Source organism: Cyrtonyx montezumae, unplaced genomic scaffold (genome assembly GCF_038088225.1).
Source record: "Cyrtonyx montezumae isolate F1298 unplaced genomic scaffold, pur_monq_1.0 scaffold_30, whole genome shotgun sequence".
Lineage (NCBI taxonomy): Eukaryota > Metazoa > Chordata > Aves > Galliformes > Odontophoridae > Cyrtonyx > Cyrtonyx montezumae.
The window spans coordinates 10,175,058-10,197,295 of NW_027072035.1; the positions used below are offsets into that span (position 1 = coordinate 10,175,058).

Here is a 22,238-nt window from a genome sequence, read left to right on the forward strand (position 1 = left end):
GGCCAAAGGCATCCTGGTCTGCACGCTAGTGCAGTCAGCAGGAGCGAGGAGGTTGATCGTCCCCTGCACTCAGTTCAGCCCTGCTGAGGCTGTACTACGTTCGGCTTCGGGCTCCTCGCTAGAAGAGTGATTCAGAAGAGCAACGAAGCCATGAGCACAGGTCGCTGAGGGAGCTGTGATTGTTCAGTCTGCAGAGGAGGCTCAGGGATGACCTTATCGCTCTCTCCCAATGCCTGAAAGCAGGCTGTGGCGAGCTACACATCGGCCTCAAACCGCCAGCCCCCAACCACCTCGGCTTCCCAGCCCCGCTGCTCCCAGGGCTGCACGGCAACTCGGCACAGCCCCGCCCCACGGCCGGGCGGAGCGCGGCGGGCCGGCTGCCGGCTGCCGGCTGCCGGGGACGGTCGGCGCAGTCGCGGGCGGGCGGCGGTGCCATCATGGCGAGGGAGGTCGAGCTGTGCCCGGGGCGCCGCGTCGGCGGCGACAATCCGTGCTTCATCATCGCGGAGATCGGGCAGAACCACCAGGGCGACCTGGACATCGCCAAGCGCATGATCCGCATGGCCAGGGTGCGCGGGGCGGGCGGCGGAGGGCCGCGGGCGGGAGGTGGGAGCGGGCTCCCGGCTCTCCCCGGGAGGAGCGGGGCTGGTAAGGAAGGGAACGCTCCGCAGCCGACGGTCGGTGCGCGGCGGCTCGTGGGTGTGCCGTGTTCGCGCTGGGAGGTGCCCGACTCAAGCTCAGCACCGTCGGTGTGCCGGGCCCGGGTGTGGGTGCGGTTCCGGAGCGGTGCCTGCGTTTGCCTCGGCTGCCTTAGCGCTTGTCACTGTGTTCCCGCCGGTGCCGCGATGGTGCGAATGCTGCGGTGCCGATGCGTGCTCAGGCTGGGGCCGGTTGCGCTGTCCCCGAGCGTGACGCAGCTTCTTTTGCAGGACTGTGGGGCGGATTGCGCTAAGTTCCAGAAAAGCGAGCTGGAATACAAATTCAACAAGAAAGCCTTAGAGAGACCGTACACCTCCAAACACTCCTGGGGAAAGACGTACGGGGAGCACAAGCGCCACTTGGAGTTCAGCCACGACCAGTACAGGGAGCTGAAGAAGTACGCGGAGGAAGTTGGGATTTTCTTCACGGCTTCTGGCATGGATGAGGTATAAAAACCACACCAGCATGATGCAAAGTTCAGCTGTCACATCTGTTGTTTGCAGCTTACAGTCCACCAAGTACGTGTTGATGTTGATTTCTTAAATGAGGAAGCTGGAGTGCTGCTTGTTCACTTGTGTATCCACTGTGGTTGATTATACGTCAGACTTTCCTCTATAGATTTTCTTTCTTAATGCCAGTCTTTCCTCTAATCTTTCCCTTTTTTCCTGTTTACTGGATATAAGTTCGTGTTTCTGGACAACAGAAACAGCTACACTCCCTTTTCCATCAAGGTGCGGAGGGTCTTTGCCTTGCTCTGCCACTCCTGAAACGTGTACTGATTTTGTCGGTGGACATTTTGGGTAGTTGCCCACCTTCCATGGAACTCATCCGCTGCTGTTCCCCCTTGAGAGATGTGACGTCTTTAACGTCTTGCCTACCTCAAATTAATAAATGCAGTGTACGATTGAAATGTGTAGGTTGGAAAGTTCGGTTATCGGTTCAACCTTAACATGGGGTGAAGGTTATATGTTACTTCACTTCTATTTGTGGCCTAGAAAATGAAGAAAACAAACAAAGAAACACTCTAGAAGTAAGCCAGCCACTTTTCCCTAAGGCAGGCCTGCCAGCATTTCTGTAGTTCTGCAAGTAGCCTTGCCCAGGATGGGATGAAATGGGAGATATCTAGTGTCCTAAGGTGATCTGCTCTGTGTCTCACTTTCCTTACCATCAAAGAGAGTTGCCAGCCTGTTAGTTGAATCTCTTTACTTGTAATTCTTCATCTGACATAAAAGTCTCTCCTTTCACTGTACCTCTTGTTTCTTTATTTGAACAACATTATTGTCTCTTTTTTTTTGTATTCCCTGGACTAAGGAATTGCAGTCCCTTCAGGCTTTTTCCCTTTTCTAGTCCTCTGGTCATTCTCACTGCTTCAGTAAACACACTGTCCTGCCGGCTGAAACCCTTGAATTGCTGTGTCCCCTCTGTGCAGCTGTCAGACCCCTTAGAAAGCTTATTTCGAGAATCAGACAAAAAAAAAAAAAGAAGGTGTTTTGCATGTATTGTGCAGGAGTCTTTTGCCCTGGGCTTAGAAATAAATCAGGCAAAAGAAGGTTTTGTGATATTTATGTAATTTGTATCTTCATGTTTGAGGGGTCTGTGGAATAGCAACGCTTCCTGTTTTTCCTTTAAGAAAAGAATATTTTAATTCAATAGTCTTGGGCTTCTGTAACTGAGATCTTAAACACCTTGTATGCCTCTGGAGTGAAAAATCCCATTCTTTTCTGATGTTAAAACTTCCTTGCCAGCCGTAGTGAAATGGAGAACTTGTGAAATGTGGCAGTTCACTTTCTACCTGTAATACCCTTATTTTCCTCAAGATGCTGCCCGAGCTTGTTGCCTCATCAGTTGTTTGGCAGTATTGATGCGCCGACATCATTCTCTGAGCAGCAGTTTCTTCACACAGCTGCTGACATTTCTGGCAGCATTTCTGCTGGCCACAGATCTTTGAGCTTACCATAGACATTGCGTAGATTGGTGTAGTATTTGTTACCTTCTGTAAATTGAATGCGATCTCTGGAACTCCAGCTACGTCAGGGAGGTCAAAATATGTGTTTAGTTGTATGAGGAAGTTGTTCTGTGAAGCGATGCATGAAGTAAATACAAAGACTACAGGTAAGTTGTTCATCTGTTGTGTTCCAGAGTGTTCCAGAGACGGAACAGGATCCCATTGAACCATTCCCTCTAGTGTTGTCCCTGCTGCTTGAAATTGCACAGAATGGTTGAAGTTGGAAGGGACCTGTGGAGGTTGTTTGGTCCAGTCCTGCTGCTCAGGCTGGGCTCGGTTGTGGAAGCTGGAAGACAGTCATGTTACGAAGAGTGGTATTAGATACTGAGTCCAAGTGTTGTGCTTCATTTTGTGCAATCTTGGATTAAATTTTTGGCTTTGTCGTGTATATGCCCAACACATCTTAGTGACTGAACTGTGTTAAAGAGACATTATACATCCTTGACACAAGCAATTGAACCTGTATCTTAATGATTACTGAAAAATTAAACCAGAGAAGATGTGAATCTCTTTTGAAAGTTACCTCGTTCTTTCTGTAGCACTAAATAAATTCAGTGGCAACAAAGAATGAGCCAAGGAAATCAGAGTTGTTTGGGGAATGATTGAAAGGGGGACAAAGTTAGGTAGCTGTTTCATTGTTTCCCTCAGATGTGAGTGCAGGATTTTAATATCACTCATGATATGGGATCTTTTTCTTCGGTGTACTTACTTTGAAAAGGTTAGCGTAGTAATGCAATTCAGATTTTAGTGGAACTTTCTATAACTCCCAAAGGAGTCAGAAGGCAGCGGAATACTTCTACAATAAATCAAGTGGTAGAGTTATTCAGGAAAGCTGCCTGCAGTCTCTGAATAAAATTCTATTACACCGAGAAACAGAAGCTAATATTCTTAATCTTTGCCTCCATAGTACCAAGAATATTTTGACAGCAGTTTCAGAAATTCAGGCTTAGTGTTTGTAGAAGTGTTGTAAAGGCATCTGACAGAAAAATCCAGCCAGATTGTCAGTGTTAATCTTGAAATCTTGTCATTTGTCTCACCCAGAGTTTCCCAACTGTTAACCTGCACATCAGCCTCCAGAAGCAGAAGGATGCATATGTTTTGGATTTATGTAATCTTTCTGTTTACTTTGTACCTTACACCATTGGTTCTGGACTAGTATAATTTTACATTCATGTATATGTATGCCCTAATTAATTAAACTTTGCTTTTGCTATTTTGCAAGGTTGGCTTGTTGGTAGTTCCTCTCTACCGTTAACCCAGCTGAAGTGGTATGCTAAAAATCAGTGATTTTTATCTATTTATTTGATTGATTATTTTCCTTTGATTTCCATTTCCAGATGGCTGTGGAATTTCTTCATGAACTGGATGTTCCATTTTTCAAAGTAGGATCAGGAGATACAAACAATTTTCCTTATTTGGAAAAGACTGCAAAGAAAGGTAAGCATTTTCTTTTGATCAGTATTTGCAGAATCACAAGAATTGTAGGAGTTGGTCCAAGCCCCTGCTAAAGCATGTTCCCTACATCAGGTCACACAGGAAAGTGTCCAGGTAGGTTTTGAATATCTCCAGAGAAGGAGGCTGCACAGCTCCTCTGGGCAGCCTTCTCCAGTTCTCTGTCATTTTCAAGTTTTCCTTTATGCTCAGATTGAACTTCTTTTGTTCTGGTTTGTGCCCACTGTCCCTTGTTGTGTTACTGGGCACTGTTGAAGTGAGCTTGGTTCAATCCACCTAACTCCTGCCCATTTTCAGTTGATCCGCCCTTAGCCTTCTCCAGGCTGCACAGCCCCAGGTCTCTGCCTTTCCTCATAGAGGAGATGCTCCAGGTACCTCATCATCTTTGTGACCCTCTGCTGGACTTTCTCTAGAATTTCCCTGTCTTTCATGAACAAAAACTCAGTAAACTTCACTGGCTTCACAATAGCTCAGTTACTATGTATCTTCCCCACTTCATTTCAGAATCATAGAATCATAGAATGCCCTGGGTTGAAAGAGACCATAATGATCATCTAGTTTCAACCCCTCCACCATGTGCAGGGCCACCAACCACTAGAGCAGGCTGCCCACTGCCACATCTAGCCTGGCTTTGAATACATCCAGGGATGAGGCATCCACAACCTCCCTGGGCAACCTGTTCCAGTGTGCCAGCACCCACTGAGTGAAAAAATATTCAAAAAAATTATTTTTTCTTCTTTGTTTAGAAAAGGCTTCTTTTTCTACTTCAGCTAAATGCATTTACTGTAAGAATTTCAGTTAAGCTTGTGCAGATTTCTTAGGGAACTAAACTTGAAATCTAGACAAAACCTTTTTTTATAATGGCTAGGACGCCCAATGGTGATTTCCAGTGGGATGCAGTCGATGAACACAATGCATCAGGTTTATCAGATTGTGAAGCCCATCAATCCAAACTTCTGCTTCCTGCAGTGCACCAGTGCCTACCCACTTCAGCCTGAAGATGTCAATCTACGTGTTATATCGGTCAGTGAGTAAGTAAGACTGCTGTAGTTATAGTACCAGAGAACGGCTATGCACTTCTGCATTCTGTTTCCAGGTCTTAGGCATGCTTGAGTTTGCTTCTGGGAAGTGAGAAAATGTATCATGGTCCTTTAATTCATCCAAGCCTTGAAGTACAGTTATTAATTGGATCCACTTTTGTCTGAAGTCAGCTTTAAGGAATGTAATAAGAGATACTGCTATTGGGTCTTTGCAGTTAAATAGAAGGAGGTGGGAGGCTGAAGTGTTAGCCTGTACTTTGAAAAGGAAGGGAAATAGTATGGATAGTTACCTCACTTTTGGGAAGGTGTGTGGAACTGAGAATGTGTTCTGAGGTAGGAGCTCAGCCTCAGGTAATTTCATTGAAAAGGGTTCATGTGAATATCACAGCTGTATGAGAAAATGGGTTATAGTTTCCTTTGAAATTATTGCTTGGGTGTGCCTGATACTGATGTAGTTAAATGTTCACAGATCAGCCAGCTTTCAAACATTTGCCTAGCTTTATGCACACAGTATTTGTTAGCTTGAGTAGTAGAACTGGACGTGACTGAATTGCCTGTAGGACTGAATCACTCCTGTGATTGCTTCAGATTTGAAACATGGGAAGGAGCACCATCTGCTTTGAACAGAGGTTAAGCTTAACAAGGTATTGGGTTCTTGGATGAAAATAAACTCTGTTAGTGTAACTTCCAGCAGCGTGGGCTTTTAAGACCTTGAAGAGGACAAAGAAATGAAAAAGAAAAGCAGAAGTCATAGAATAAAACGTGTCTTTCTCATTGTCAGTGTTGATAATCACAATGAACTCCTCAGAGCATTCTCCCTGAGCATAATCAACCACTTGTTTTGTGGCACGGTAACTGCCCGTGTTTTCACTGCAGTTATTATTGTTAAATTTGCTGTTTTTGAAATTGCTACCTTGGTAACTGAGACCAACTCTGTCATGATTCCAGGCATACCAGTCAGCTTTTCCTGACATTCCCATTGGCTATTCAGGGCATGAAACTGGCATTGCCATTTCGGTAGCTGCTGTTGCTCTGGGTGCTAAAGTAGTGGAACGTCATGTGACTCTTGACAAAACATGGAAAGGAAGTGACCACCAAGCATCTCTGGAGCCAAGGGAGCTGGCAGAGTTAGTGAAAGCCATCCGTACTGTGGAAAAAGCCATGGGTTCTCCAATCAAACAGCTCTTGCCTTGTGAAATGGCTTGCAATGAGAAGGTAACTTTTGTTTTTTATTCAGTTAGTAACTCATATGCAGAAGAACAGCAGCTAATACTTGGGTTTGTAGTCTCCAGGTGTCAGTTTTTGCAGCAGTGTTATGCCTCTGCACTCTGATAAATTTTTCAGTGCTAAGGAGCAGCACACACGCTGCACTTATTGCACTGTAACTTTAATGCAGACCTGCCGTTTCTTACCATGCGCTAATTTCTGGCAGCCAGTAACTGTTTATACCAAAGCCTAGCACTGCATTTTGAGTTCAGTGGACTTCTTATGTATGTCACGCAGTGATGAACTCTGTTGAGCTGTCTGTATGAACAATAGGAAGGATTTAGACTTTCTCATCAGCCTTGTTTCAGTGAACATTTCCACGCTAACTCGAATTTCTTATGGAGTAAGAAGTTAAGCAGCAGGATGGACAGCCCTTTCCCAAGTAGCTGTATGATTTTTTTTAAATCCTCTTCTGGCATTCTACCTAGGATTGTGTTACTTAAACGTTCTTTTTATTTTCTCTTGTGTAGCTGGGGAAGTCTGTTGTGGCAAAAGTGACAATTCCTGAAGGTGCGGTATTGACACTTGACATGCTGACAGTGAAAGTGGGAGAGCCTAAGGGATTTCCTCCAGAAGCCATCTATGATCTGGTGGGCCAGAAGGTTAAAAAAACGATTGAAGAAGATGAAACCATCACTGAGCAGGCAGTAGAAAATCATGTCGAGAAAGTGAAATGCTAAACCAAAGCCCTACGTTTGCTGTTTTATGATGTAGGTCTGTCCCACTGCACGACATATTTAAGTGTAGTGGCACGGTACGTTAGAAAGGATCTAAGTAGATTAACATTTTCAGGGTCTGTTTAGAAGGAAGTTTTTGCAATTAGGGGATATAAATTGCAAAGAGCAATTTAGAAACCACTTAGTACTCTGTCTAGATAATACCATACTCCTCCTCTTCCATTCCATTTAGATTTGTTTGGATTTTTTGCCAAATCTAATAGATCTACTGTTTTCTAGCTTTCTTTTTCTGGTAAGAATACACTAATCCTAATAATTTGTCTCTACCTTTTTTTATCTCTTTTGCCATTTCTTTCAGCCCCATGAAAATAGGATGCAAGTTTGAGTTGCATGCATGGAAGAGAAAGACTACATAAACTGAACAGAAAACATATATATAACTTTATAGATTCTTCTTAAGATAAGTCTTAAGATTTTAAAAATTAGTTTCAAGGTAAAGAAATGGGCTGTAGGAACCTGCCTGAGGAATGGAAGTGGACAACCTCACAGAAGCATGGCAGTAAAGAGAAAGGAGATAATTGTCTATTCCTGTGGTGCCACTTTTGACAAAACTAGATTCCAATATGTACATACCTTCTCAAAGGCAGTATCATCAAAGTCAGTGAATTGGATATATAGACAGCTCCCATATAAGAAGCAAGAAAAGGAGCTTTTTCTGTACTTTTTGTAAGCTGAAAGACAAGACGAGGCAAAATTTGCCAAAGATGGATCAGTGGAAGAAAATTTTATCTGTTCTTCCAGAAATGGCAAAAGCATCTGTTAGCTTACTGAATCTTGATATCCTAATACATCCTGCAGTGCAGTTGGGTTTCTCTGTATGTGGGGTCAGCTTCTAAGGCAAGAAGTCATATTCTAGTAATGATGGGATTTGGTTTAGTAGTTGGGTAGGGATAGTGATAGGAGGATGGTTGGACTAGATGATCTTGTAGGTCCTTTCCAACCTTATGAACCTATGAACCTATGATTTAGCATCTTCCTGCTTGTCTAGATCACCTCATTGACCAGATCACAGCATGGTTGTCAGCACTCCTCTGTGCACAGGACTTCTGCAGTACAGGTTCTTTTCAAGGTCAATCCTACTGTGCATTGTCCTGCTGCTTTTACCTTTGGGCAGGACCAGATGGCAGCAGGTGTAACACATCTCTCAACTAGCTTGGTTAGCACAGAATCACATTGGTGTAATCCATCTGTCTTTGTGAAAGAATCATTAGTTATGGTTATTATGGTTATTGCTACCTCTTGGTCATGAATTGGTAAAGGATCTTGAATTCGATGGTGATGTTTCTGTGCCTGTGAGTAGTATACTCTGAAGAGTCTGTAATTCTTTCTGTCTTGAAACTGGGAAGAAGCTCTTTGAATCGCGTGTTTATGACAGTCTGTGAGCTCTGATGCCATATGCTTGCCTTGCATTTGAAAACTATACAGATGTTGATTTTTTTTTAATGTCAAATTATAAATAAATCTTTTAAAACAAGCTCCTGTTTTTGCATTTCAGTTTGTAGTAAGACGCTGCCAGCAGCAGAGAGCAGTATGCAGCCTTTAGTATTTGAACTACCAAGGATTACCTGGCTTGCTTCAAGTGGCAGTGCTTGTTCAGGTGAACAGTACAGCTGATCCAATAAACTCATTAAAACATAGGGTTCAGAGATTTCCAGGACTCTAATCACAGAATCACTGAGGTTGGAAAGGGCCATTTCCATACATTCTGTCACTTGTTTCCTGAGAAAAGAGATAAACACCATCTTCTCTGCAGTCTCCTTTCAAGCAGTTGCAGAGAATGATGAGGTCTCCCCTCAACCTCGACCTTACTAAATAACTGCAGTTCCCTCTGTTGCTTCTTCAATGTCTTGTTTTCTAGCACCTTCCCCTCCTTTATTTTGTTGCTCTACTCTGTGTGTGCTTGAACAACTCAGTATCCTAGTGAGAGGACTAAAGCTGAATGCAGAATTGGAGGTGTGGTCTCACCAGTGCCCCCTGTGCAAGGGGACAATCATTTCCTTAGCCCTCCTAGCTACACTATTTCTGATACTGGCCAAGATGCCACTGGCCTTTTTGAACACCTGGGCAGACTTCTGGTTCATATTCAGCTTCCTGTTGACCAAAATTCCAGGTCCTTTTCTTTCCCTAGCCTGTGCTGCTACACAGAGTTGTGAGCCAAGAACAACACCTGACACTTGGCTTCACTGAGTGTTAATGGACTTCATCCACTGATAAGTCCCTCTGGAGACTCCTTATACCTTCAAGCAGATGAACAATTCAGCCTAATTCAGCATTGTCTGCAAGCTTACTGAGCAAGTGCTTAATCCCTTCATCCAAGGCACTGACAAAAATACTGAGAACTAGCCCCAGTACTGAGCCCTGGAACGTACCTCTGGTGACTGGCCACTAACTGGATTGAACAATATCTAGATAGTGGATAAGAATAAATCATCACTCCTACAGAGAAACAGCAGGTGAAAATTAATCCTTGTGAACTGTCTGCTAGTTTTATGTACATCTGTCTCCAAACATCAACAGTTAAGAGACTTTTTGAAAAAGGAAACAGTAATCTAAGCACAACTGTGGAGGATTAGAAGTAGCTGTGACCATTGGGGTCGGATGAAGGTCAGGAGACATTCATTCAGACAGCAGGTGGGACTGCGGAGTCTGGAGATGACTATGGAGGAGTAGCACCAATGACAAGGAACAAGGAAGAGTAAAGCAACCACTCAGAAGTAGCCACTTGGCTGATGTGGCCCAATCCGAAGTTATTTGTCACAGGAGTTGTCTATATATACTGTTGATGGTTGGAATAAAGTGTCTTTGTATTATGACACTTGTGGACTCGTTGTGAGTCCATTGTTTTCCTCCTACACTCAAGTACCTCATGCCCTAGTATTTTCAGTACATCTGTGGTTCTCGACTTGCTTTTTTTTTTAATGGGGACGTACACAACTGTTTCTCTTGCTTCCCCTCTAGGTGTGGGAAGAACAGGGCCACTCAGAACCCCACATCAGAGACTGTCAAAATAGGACCAGCTTGTGGCTATTAAGTGTGGCTACATCTCATAAACACTCAGAGTCCAATTGGAGTTTTTGGAATACTTTATTACAATCAGAAGATGAAAAGCAATAAGCAAGCAGCGCTGGGTGTGCCAGGGAGTCTCCGCTCCACCAGTGATGCACCCCAAGAAGATGGTTCCCTGTCTTTTATACAGTGTCTTATTTAAAATTCCCTGAAGTCCCCTCCTCCTTTTGGTCAATCATTTTATCCTTCTAGGATTGTGTGACCAGTTGCTAGGGGATCGCACATTCCTTCAGGTGGTCTTCGGGATGAAAGCTGTTTGTCTTCCTTAATGCCCTCTGATTCATCCCTCAGTGCATTCCAGGCCGGTCTTGCAAAGGTCTGTTTGAAATGCTTATTTCTGCCACCCTTTGGTTTGAGGAATGTGCCTTCTGGGCTCCGTTTTGCAGGGTTAGTGTTTGAGATGCAGACAGAGTTCTGTTATTAGTTTATCCTTCCGTGCCTTATAAGGAAATTTTACTCCTTTAATTAGTTTTATCGGCTAATTGGATTTAAAGGTGTTGTATCAGTATCTTTGACTCTGTATCTTTTGACACAAATCACATTCACATGTTTGACACTACAGAAGTGCTCACTATACTTAGGGCACCTCTCCAACAGTCATGCCACCATTTGATATTTACATTCAATATTTCAGAATGGATCACTTCATTTAGTGTATGAATTATCAAAATCTGCTGTCAACTATAAAGTTATGGAATACGTGAACTCAGAATTTAAGACATATAAATCTAATACCATGTACAACTACAACACCTTCAATCTCATTATAGGATGGAGCTGGAAAAAACAATAACAAGATGTGACAGTATTTTTCAGGTTCAAATCTGAGTTTTAATAAGCATTCTTTCAAGCACTAGTCAGACTTTTTCCATTTTGCAAATCTGAATCAAGTACAAAAATATAATGCATGGCATTATAGGTGATTCATGGAAATCACTACTAAAGCAGCTTTCATACAAAAAAAAAAAAAAAAAAAGAGAGATAATAGGCTTTATTGTACTTCATTCCCTATGTTAGTTTCCATATTCCAATGGACCCTTCCCAGAGCCTCAAAGCTGGGTAAACTGGCTCTGTGAACTTGCAGCGGAAGGTGTGCAAATGAGACATGCCATCGGTAACATTATAGAATGAAAGGATTCCAGCTTCATAATCCAGAAAAACGCCAATGCGATCAGGATCGTCTTCTATCAGGAGAGGGATCCTCTCCCCCTTGTGAAATGCCCAGTACTCAAGATCAAACTTTTTAATGCACCAAGACGCTCTGTTCCAGCCCAGTCGACAGCTTTCAGAATCTCCTTTCCTGCCAATGGAAGGGTAAGCTGCACCAATCCACCACCCTGCTCCAGCATGTAGCAGGTCAACTTCCCAGTAATGGCTCCCAGAGAGGAATGCATCTCTGCTTAGCACTTGCCACAATTTATCAAATCTCTGGGGACTACAAGGGTAAAATATCCTTCTCCAGTTGCAGCTTACTACAAGACGGTCATCAGACAACTTCAGCCTTGGATGAATGCTGTCATATTCCCAGGTTGGTGATCTTGCATCTGCAATCAAAACCGTAAATGTACTTGCTATGTTTATCATGCCTTTTGAAAAAGGCCAAGGAGATCTCCTTTGAAAAACAGGCTAAGAAGTTCCACAGCTCAGAAGAGAAGCATCATGTATGTAGCAAAGAAACAACCTACCACTGCCCAGAAGGTTTGCAGCAGTTCACCTAACATGTCATTGACAGCAGAAAAATTTCAGTCTGGAACTGCACTCTAGAAATCACTGAATGCAGCAGCAGACAATTTTTACCATGAAGCAGGACAGAAATCACTATGCCATGAAAAAAGACCTCAGGAGAATAAGTGCTGCACATGAGTAATGACTAAAAAACACAGCTGCACTCCCACACCTCTGCCTCACTGTGACTGCTAACACTAGCTGTGTCTAAAATACACAAAGCAGTGGTGCACGTGGCCTTACTAACAGATTGTCTTTGTTTGGGCAAGATCACAGCATACACTTGCAAAGACGTACAGAAAGAGCTGCTGATGTGTAATAAGCATGTGAAGATGCCAGAGGGCCCAGTGCTGGTAATTCTGCAGCCTTCACACTGTATAGGCTTCACTTGGTATACTGCAAATGAAGGGAGAAGCAAATGGCACTGTATGTGCAGTGTTAACTGAAGAATGTTCTAAACAAAAACAAAGGTTTGATAATTCTGTAAACAAACTAAAACTTCCCAAACCACAGCACCATAAAGGTCTCATACATGCTACATCTTATTGTTGTGATCACTATGCTTCAGTGGCAAACTGCAAGACAGAAAAGCTAGTGCTGGCTTCCCCATGATCTGAATAGGTGTTTAGGTGGGTGAATACCACAAGTGCTAGTACACCTGTATCCACAAAAGACAAAAGAGAGGTGACAAAAGAGAGGAGGAGGATGGGCATCAGGAACGTAGGTAAAATGAGCATGCTGCAGGATTCCCTCTTGTGAATGACTGACTGTGAGTCTTGACTCTAAGTCACCCACCTAATTCAAACACTGGGGATGTGGCATCAAGTTTGTGCAGAGCACAGGAGAAATGCACTGAAAGGTACTTGAACCCGAGTCTCACCGTAAGGCAGAGATGATAGTAAAGGCCTGGCTACAGTGGCTGCTTCTTCTCTAGAAGCAGAGATGAATGGGGACCACTTAAGTGTTTAACTGGGAGAAGATGGCTCTACTCTCAAAGTTTTAAAAATAAAACACCACGGGGGATGCTTTTCACGAGCATGAAAAGCTGTGCAAATTAGCGATCTTGCTAGTCAAATTTGCCTGAAAACTTAGATTTTCATGAAGCGCATTGCTACTCGTATGGGAACTGCTGAATCACGGCCTGAACCACTGATTGGTCACCTGAGGTGAGCACCGAGTCAGCCATGGGGGCACAGGTGGAGGTGATATACCTGTGTGATTGGAAGGGGTGGAGCCTGGCTCCACCTCTCCCAAACCCCATTTAAGGGCTGACCACCACCAGGGAAGCATGTCTTCTTGGAGCTCCCTCCCATGGAGTTCACAGCAAGCCTTTATCATCCTAAGGGTGAGCCACCCTCTTTTACTTGCTATCTGTGTACCATCTATATAAACCTACTGAAATACACCATCTTCTATACTATTTTTGAGTACCATCCTTGGGGATTATTTACCCTACACTACTAAATCTCAAGCAGACACAAATTAATTCATTACTTAAGGAAAACAGAATGAGAACAAAGGATCAAAGATGCATCAAGATGCTAGTTCTATACAGAAACACAGGACCAAGACTCCACAGACAGAAACTAAAATTTATTCCCCAGTATGAGTTATAGAAAATTGTACTGACTTTCAGGCAAGGCAGAGCACTTGATTCTCCTAAACAGTGTAAACATCAGAGCTCTTTTTAAAGGCTCATTTATGATAATGACAGCACACGTTCATTCACTGTTACAGTGGATGCCAAGAGTGTTCTAGCTTCTGTTAAACCACACTTACGTTTTAAGAAAAGCATCCGATCAACAGGAGACAAGGTTTTCATCATTGTTCCAGGCTCCCTCTTTGAGGTGGCATTAAGGCTACTGAATACATCTGGGCAGAGATGAAAGGAGACAGCTTAGGTTAAGTGTGGAAATGGCAGACTACAGCACTTTCTCAAAGTTTTAAAAATAAAACACTACGGGGGATTTTAAAGATGGGTTATTTGCTTCTCTGTGTTGTGAATTCCACCCACATTCTGAGGAAGGTCATAGAGTCACCTCACCTACGGGTGACTGGTGTAGGAAACCCTGCTGCCCCATAACTCAGCTACTGTTGGGATATCCCCATGCTTATGTAACTTTGTGGTTCTATGTCAGGGGTCTCCTTGCCTTAGCCACACCAAAGGTCCCTTAAGGATGAAATACCAGCTCAAAGAAGCTCCAAGGCAGAAGCTGTTAGCTCACCTCTGAAGTAGCAAAAAACAGTTGTTTTTTTTTTTTTTTCTTTTTTTTCAGATTGACTCAGACAGAAATATCACTAAGTACATAAGCTACAAGAAGTATTCAATTTTTACATGTTCCCAATGTCTCAGGTCTCCCATGTGTCCCACCAGAGCATTTATACTCAGCAGTAACTAGAAGGACTGTTCAGCTGTGTTGTGCAGGTGTGAGGGACTAGGGATAAAAACAACCTAAGTTCAACAGGAACTTACTGATACTATTGCTACACTGAAAAAAAACTGATAGAGATGAGAAAAACATCAGAATAACTTGAAGCCATGAAAAAGCTGTCGTTTTTTCCAGCTCTCTGTTTATCTAATATAAGATCCTGCTCCTACTTAGAGGCCACTCTTGATTCAGGAGAGCAGGAGAAAGCAACATTCATTGCACTCTCCCAGGTATACCTTCTTTAAGCCGAACTTCTAGTGGTTTCTGTAGAAGGGACTGAAGAAATTTCATGAGACATGAATAGTGGTTGAGTATGTGCTCAAATGAGAGAGGTATTGGGTGCCACTGTTCTGACTGTCTCCTTGAATCCTGCATTTCCTTCTCAATTTCTGTGCATTTCTGAGGGTAGAAAAACAAATGAGTACAGTCGGCAGCACAAACACATTCTTCCCTCCCAGCTTCCACACTCAAGGGCAATGACAGCTCTGTTGTAAGGTGAACGAGGCCACAAGGGCACCTGTGCCTGCTTAACAGCTCACTAGGAAAGAGACAGACATTCATCTGTAGGCAAAAGGAAAAGCACGGCCACCTCCAGTAAAATGATGGCTACTTCTCAGGGAGATTGGGATTACTTGCAATTCAAAGAATGAGACAGGTTAGCCTCAGGTTGCCAGAAAGGGCTGTCTGTCCTCAGACACTCTTACTACGCTGCCCAAGGAAAGATTTGATACACTGTTAATGTTCAAGTTGATAAGTATTCCTAATCCTAGTTTCATACATGCTTAAAAGTATAATGAATCTCCTATAGACCTGACATCAGTGTATGAACCTAACAGCTCAAACACTACAAATAGAACTAGTCCACCAAAACAGCAACAAAACAAAGAAAAAATGCAGTGAGAAAGATGATCCTTGAAGAAGGATCTACAGAAGCTAACACTAAAGCAGTTCACCACGAACTAAGAGGGGAAGAGGCAGGAAGAGACCACACAATACCACCTCCAGGAACTGCACAGGATCGCTGCACTGCTGTATCTCTCTGATTCGACAGGAGAATGCCTCCAGGGCTGCAAGCTCTTCTTCACAAGACTGCACCTGCTGACCATATGCTTCAAGGGCCTGCTGAGTCTTTTCATCAATTACGTTTCTTGCCAGCTTCTCCTCATCCCGAAGCAGTAACTGGAGCTGTGTCACTCTGTCCAACAGCTGCTGTTTGCTTGCAGCAGTGTGTGCCTATAGATGAAGCAGAAGAGTGCCTCCATACTCAACATTTCTTCCCTAGAGAAACAGCACTTGTCTGGGCCTTTGAAGAGCCGCAGACAGAGAATAATGTCATCCATTGGAAAATGATCACCCAGTGAAGTAATAAATCATGCTTTACCTTTAGATCATTAGCAGCTTGCTCTACACTCCTCCTGTTACCAGCTTTTTGCTCTTTTCTCACTTCTAGATTCCTCAAATACACTGTGAGGAGTTCCTAAGCAGCAAAAAGAAAATAAATTACAAAATATACAAAATATAAAATTAAACCTGTTTCGTAACATTTGTAAAAAAATAAAATAGCTTTATTTCCTAGTGTATGTTACTGAAACAGTCTATAAGGCTATCCAGTAAGGCCAGTAAGTGACACAAGACAACTATTTTATCATTTCACCTGCTGCCCAGTGGTTTCAAGGGTGAGATACACAAACTATGTCTCTTTCAGAAATATCAGGGAAAAGTATAGTGAGAAAAAGGCATTTTCATCTTGGAATCTATGGCACTGCACATCAGTTCCTATGCAGCCAGGTGTTGGTAGCAGGGACTGCTGCACTCACAGCACCCAGCAGTGCCCCTTGTCAGAGCAGCACTGTGTTCAGTGACTGTAACTATTAATGCTTAGAGCTCAGCATCTCTGATATCTGTGCTGTGCCCTGTGGAGTACATTCCCCAACAGAGTACTAAGCAACACAGCTCTGCTCTCCTGCACCTGCCCCACAGTTCCACAACCACAGCTGTATGGGAGGAAATGTTTCACTCAGTGATGTCTTCTTCTTAATAGTGCTCCAACTCTCAGCAGTGCACGAGTGGTGCATGCAGAACCTCCCAGCAGCACAGGTAAGGCAGCTCTTCAGCTATAGCCATGTCAGCACACTCACTCCTCAGCTGGCAGCCATCAGGGGTGTGCACATAAATCAGCTCACTGCAACATTCCCAACTCAGCACTGCATTGAAGTTCAGCAGGGACAATAAGCTGGGAATCGTGGTTCTAGATACAGGCATCAGTCTGCATTACTGACATAGTCTCCTCTGGAGACACATGCTGTTCTTCATTCAGTAATGATGAGAGTAAGGTGAAAGAAGCTGCAGGCAAAACCAGGTAACTCACAGCTGGCAGTCTCCTGCATACACACAAACATGCAAGCATTTACTTGCATGTAACTGGAAACTCAGGCCATGACAACCCTTCCAGCCATCACTTTAGTCTTGATGTCCCTGACAAACCAAAGGGTTGTGCTCCACCTGACGATGCAGAAGCATTGCTGTGCCCAGTGATCAGAGGGCAGGGAGCATCCTGACTGCACATACTTGGATTCGGGGAAGAACCATCTCATGGACCCTGCACTTCTGCTGTCACCTCTTCCTGGCACCCCCAGTTCGCACCTCCTAGCAGCGCTGATGAAGACTGTCAGCCTTATAGCTGTTTCAACAGAACAAAACAAAACTGCTAGTCCAGGTATTACCTTTGAGGCTATGACAACTGCAGCAGCATGTCTGTGCCTGAAATTTCTGCAACTCAAGATCAGCAGAGACTTCCTATGGACATCGTGATATATACAACTGGACTCGTGTTTATATCCTGCCTACTTCTGCTCCAGAATCCAGGAGCTGTTATCTGTTAACATCCAAGCCCACAGACCACAGCATGATGCACACTCGTGGTCAGTCTGGTGTGACAGAGCACGTGCTCCTTGCTGTGACCACAGCAATGACATCCTGGCAGCTGCTGAGTAGAACTGGCACAGCATCAGGCTGCACAGGGGGGTTGTGGAGTCTCCTTCTCTGGAGATATTCAAGACCCGCCTGGACGCCTACCTGTGCGACCTGGTGTAGGGAACCTGCTTTGGCAGGGGGGTTGGACTCGATGATCTCTAGAGGTCCCTTCCAACCCCTGTGATTCTGTGATTCTGTGATCAGGACCTCCTGCTCCTCTGCCTCCACAGCGGAAAGTTTGGGAGCGGGGAGCAGCACAACCACGCTGGTGGCACAAACCAACCATGCCCCGTAACACCACGCCCAGCAGCACGATTCAGCGCAGCTGGATGGGCATCACTCCAGCTTCCTGCTCTCCATCTTCTTCCTCTCATCCTCCTCCTCCGCCCGCTGTGACCCACGAGCTCCCTTTGCTCTCGCCCTTCTCCCAGCACCGTGCGCAAGCTACCGGCGCTCCGCTGCCAGCAAGGACGGATCCCTGCGCGGGCACGGCGCGATGACCTCCGCACCCGCCACCCCATTGCGCGGCACGGCGCTGCCCACCTGCTTGTCGCGGGCCGCCTGGGGCAGCAGGCGGGCGTGGTGGCCGCGGTGGGGGCCCAGCGCCGAGCACAGCGCGCAGACGCAGCGGCCGCAGTCCCCGCAGAAGAGCTCCAGTGGCCGCCCCGGGTGCGCGGCGCAGCCCCGCGGCGCCTCAGCCGCCGTCCACGGCCGTTCCTGCGCCATGGCGGCCCGGGAGGACGCGGGTGCGGCTGCCGAGGCGGGGCCTCTGCGGCCGCCACGGGACTGCCGCGGGTGCGGCCCCGAGACGGGAACGGGATGGGGGAAATGGGGAAACGGGGCGCGGAGGGTGAAGGCAGGAGGAGCTCGGTGCGTGCGAGCAGTTGCCAGGCAGCTGGGCTCTGGGAGCTGTGCTGCTGTGCCTCGAACAGGACCCACGCGAGGCTGCGGCGTGACGAGGTGCTTGGGGATGAGAGCGGCACCCGCTGTTGCCTTCTGTCGCAGGAACGTGCCCATGCTTGGGATCACAGACTCTGGGATTCTTCTGCAGCGCTCGGCCATCTCCGTCAGCAGCACTCCTAGCATCCAAGCAGGACGTCCCTCCTTGCGCCCTGTGGCATGTCATTTCACCGTGTGCTTTCTACAACAGCCGTGGCCTCCTCTCCTCTGTTTCCAGCCACAGACAGTCTTGGGATGTCAAAGGCCAAACAAGCCCACTTCATCCCAGGCCTTCTCAGACACGACAGAGGGTCTGCTCAGTAGGGTCAGTGCGTGGTGTGTCTGGGTAATGTGTGGCCGATTCCTACAACCGCGAGCCTGCAGTTCATCCCAGCACTCTGCTCCTTCCCTGCAAAGCTCCTCCCGCGCCATGCACCCAGTGCTCAGAACAGCCAAACATGAGTGTGCAGTTGGCACTGTCTGGGCCGACACCATGATGTGGGGAGGACACGGTGCAGTGCTGACTCAAGTGATAGGAGATAACTGAGCATTTCAGTATGTCATGGTTTTATGATTTTTGGTACTGGTATTCCACATCATAACATCATGTAGTGCATTTAGAGTTAAAGAGTTAATGCTCCAGCTCCGTGGATCATCAATAGTTCCAGGTATACCTGTCTCAGAAGAGAAGAAGAACTCCATTCCCCAGAGGACTTTGCGATGCTTTGCGTTCTTACGTGTTTACGCTCAGAGGGAAAGATAAAAACTGTCTGCGGTCACGGGACACTCTCTTTCCTTTGGGATCGACTCAGCAGTGGGTGCTCGCTGCCGTCCGCCTTCAGCGTTAGCGTAAGGCCTTCGGTTTATCGGACACTCTCTCTTGCTCATTTTATTTGATTTATTAGCTTTAATTCCAATTATATTGTATTATATTGTGTTATTTTGCTTTCTGATATCTTATTTAGTAAATTAGCTTTCCTCCTCAGATCATTGCCGCTGTTTTGTTCCTAGGCCCATCTCCCTTTTCCCTTTTCCCTTTCCCCCTTCCCCTTTCCTGGGGCGTGGGTCCGTGGGTCCCCCGCACCAATCGTCACGGAACCGGGCCGAACCTGCCCGTAAACCGTTGACATTTTTGGCGCCCAACGTGGGGCAAAACCAGCTGCCTTAGCCGAGCAGAGACATACTTTTAGAGTGAATCTCTGTCTCTCGTTAGCAGGCTTATCTGTACTGCAGGTGCTGTACAGCAAAACACGACCTTGAAGTCTGGGCGTACTGCCAGTTGTCCTGGGATATTTGTAAACTTTTTGGGTACTGCCAGCTAGTTTTAGAAGAAAAAAAAAAAAAATGCTTTCTCTTTTTAAACTGGTCTTAAAGGGACTGCATTTCATCGGTTTTTCCCTTGTAATGCTCAGAACGTACTGGGACTTAATTAAGTTTGCCAGTCTGATCCATGGAGCTTGGTCTCTGTATGATAAACTAAAAACACTGATGGAAATACCTACCTGGCTTTTGTATATGATGTGGCATTCAGTTCCAGAGGGAGTAACTCCAGATGAAGTTGCTAACTCTATGGAACTTGTGATTTTTAAACAGACTCCTGGCCTCTCCTTTGAATTCATTATGCGTTTTCTGAATGCCCATCCAATGCTTGTTATGATTGTGGTGTCAGTCTCCCTGAATGTACTTTTACTCAGTATTTGTATTTATAATATTTTGAGAAAACCCTCTCCAGAGCCAGAGAATACTGACTGGCAGGGAGTTTGGAGGGACTTAGGAGAGACTTTAGAGAAATGGGCATCACCGGTGTCATGGAACTTTTCTCCTGAACACCTGCAAGATCCTGAGAACTTAAGCAGATATTTGAGACAGGGATGTTGCGGCTCAAACAGATCTGAGGAGGCCCAAATTATTTGGGGTCTGGCTTATGCTTACCGGGCCTTATTCAATACTATCCCAGAGAGGCATAGAGTTTCTGAAATAGAGCGAGAGAGTCTCCGAGCCGAAAGGGACAGTTTCCTGATCCAGAAAGAGAGTCTTTTAACTGACAATCAGACTCTCCAGTCCAATCTAGACGCCCTCCAGACCGAGAAAGACACCCTCCAGTCTCAACAAGAAGTCCTCCAGGCCGAGAGAGACGCCCTCCAGGCCGAGAGAGACGCGCTCCAGATCGAGAGAGACGCCCTCCAGACCGAGAAAAACGCCCTCCAGTCTCAACAAGGAGCTCTCCAATCCGAGAGAGACGCCCTCCAATCCGAGAGAGACACCCTCCAGTCTCAACAAGACGCCCTCCAATCCGAGAGAGACACCCTCCAGTCTCAACAAGACGCCCTCCAATCCGAGAGAGATGCCCTCCAGACTGAGAAAGACACCCTCCAGTCTCAACAAGAAGCCCTCCAATCCAAGAGAGATGCCCTCCAATCCGAGAGAGACGCCCTCCAGACTGAGAAAGACACCCTCCAGTCTCAACAAGAAGCCCTCCAGACCGAGAGAGGCGCCCTCCAACCTGAAAGAGACACCCTCCAGTTTGAGCGAGACACCCTCCTATTTGAACGGTACTCCTTCAGAACTGAGCGAGGTACCTACCAGCCACAATAGCCCCTGCCCCCCAGCCAGGGGGGGGGAAAGGGATAATAGAGTGTATTGGACTGTGTGGATTCGATGGCCTGGCACATCAGAACCACAGAAATATAAGGCCCTGGTGGACACTGGTGCACAGTGCACTCTAATGCCCTCGAGTCACCAAGGGACAGACTTAATCTATATTTCTGGGGTGACTGGGGGTTCCCAAGAGTTAACCATGTTGGAGGCTGAAATAAGCCTCACTGGTAAAGACTGGCAAAAACATCCTATTGTGACTGGCCCAGGGGCTCCATGTATACTTGGTATTGATTACCTCAAAAGGGGATATTTTAAGGATCCCAAAGGGTATCGATGGGCCTTTGGAATAGCTGCTGTGGATGCAGACAACATTAAGCAGCTGTCTGCTTTGCCTGGCCTATCAGAAGATCCGTCTGTTGTGGGGTTGCTCCACGTGGAGGAGCAACAGGTACCGATTGCTACAAAAACGGTGCACAGACGGCAGTACCGAACCAACAGGGATTCCTTGCTCCCCATTCATAACCTGATTCGTCAGCTAGAGAGCCAGGGAGTGATCAGCAAAACTCACTCACCTTTTAACAGCCCCATATGGCCGGTGCGTAAAACCAGTGGAGAATGGAGGCTGACGGTAGATTACCGTGGCCTGAATGAAGTCACACCCCCACTGAGTGCTGCTGTGCCGGACATGCTACAACTCCAGTACGAACTGGAGTCAAAAGCAGCCAAGTGGTATGCCACCATTGACATTGCTAATGCCTTCTTCTCAATTCCATTGGCCACAGAATGCAGGCCACAGTTTGCTTTCACCTGGAGGGGCGTTCAATACACCTGGAACCGTTTGCCCCAGGGGTGGAAGCACAGCCCAACCATTTGTCATGGATTGGTCCAAACTGCATTGGAACAGGGTGGTGCTCCTGAGCACTTACAATACATTGATGATATCATTGTGTGGGGCAATACAGCAGGAGAAGTTTGTGAGAAAGGAGAGAGAATAATCCAGATCCTTCTGCAAGCTGGCTTTGCTATCAAGCGAAGCAAAGTGAAAGGGCCTGCACAGGAAATTCAGTTCCTAGGTATAAAGTGGCAAGATGGACGTCGTCACATCCCTACAGATGTGATTAACAAAATCACTGCCATGTCTCCACCCACTAGTAAGACGGAGACCCAAGCTTTTTTGGGTGTAGTGGGCTTTTGGAGAATGCATGTTCCAAACTACAGCCTCATTGTGAGCCCTCTCTATCGGGTGACGCGGAAGAAGAATGATTTTGTGTGGGGCCCTGAGCAGCAGCAGGCTTTTGAGCAAATTAAG

At 45.9% G+C, this 22,238-nt stretch overlaps 2 protein-coding genes across 2 annotated transcripts; one reads left to right on the forward strand and one right to left on the reverse strand.

The window, feature by feature from the left end:
- The first annotated feature begins 392 nt into the window (after nt 1-392).
- On the forward strand, nt 393-7,230 carry NANS (N-acetylneuraminate synthase). Its single transcript, XM_065744269.1, has 6 exons — nt 393-569; nt 930-1,145; nt 4,042-4,141; nt 5,025-5,179; nt 6,145-6,411; nt 6,933-7,230. Exons 1-6 carry the CDS (start codon nt 438-440, stop codon nt 7,140-7,142), a joined length of 1,080 nt encoding a protein of 359 aa, XP_065600341.1. The 5' UTR covers nt 393-437; the 3' UTR covers nt 7,143-7,230.
- Nucleotides 7,231-11,219: 3,989 nt separating this feature from the next.
- Nucleotides 11,220-18,454, reverse strand: TRIM14 (tripartite motif containing 14). The gene is made up of 7 exons (XM_065744134.1): nt 17,841-18,454; nt 16,695-16,800; nt 15,801-15,896; nt 15,416-15,652; nt 14,656-14,818; nt 13,770-13,862; nt 11,220-11,809 (listed from the first exon to the last, which is right to left on the reverse strand). The coding sequence occupies exons 1-7, from the start codon at nt 18,452-18,454 to the stop codon at nt 11,274-11,276; spliced, it is 1,845 nt and encodes a 614-aa protein (XP_065600206.1). The 3' UTR covers nt 11,220-11,273.
- Between the last annotated feature and the right edge of the window lie 3,784 nt (nt 18,455-22,238).

Excerpts from the sequence above, each read along its gene's own strand:
- NANS (XM_065744269.1), top strand. The coding sequence starts at position 438 with ATGGCGAGGGAGGTCGAGCTGTGCCCGGGGCGCCGCGTCGGCGGCGAC. Across the intron at positions 570-929 it reads GCATGATCCGCATGGCCAGG|GACTGTGGGGCGGATTGCGC; the intron begins GTGCGCGGGGCG and ends CTTCTTTTGCAG. Across the intron at positions 5,180-6,144 it reads TCAATCTACGTGTTATATCG|GCATACCAGTCAGCTTTTCC; the intron begins GTCAGTGAGTAA and ends TCATGATTCCAG.
- TRIM14 (XM_065744134.1), bottom strand. The coding sequence starts at position 18,454 with ATGGCCGAGCGCTGCAGAAGAATCCCAGAGTCTGTGATCCCAAGCATG. Across the intron at positions 14,819-15,415 it reads CTGTGCAGTTCCTGGAGGTG|AAATGCACAGAAATTGAGAA; the intron begins GTATTGTGTGGT and ends TTCTACCCTCAG. Across the intron at positions 13,863-14,655 it reads AGAAGTTCGGCTTAAAGAAG|ATGTATTCAGTAGCCTTAAT; the intron begins GTATACCTGGGA and ends ATCTCTGCCCAG.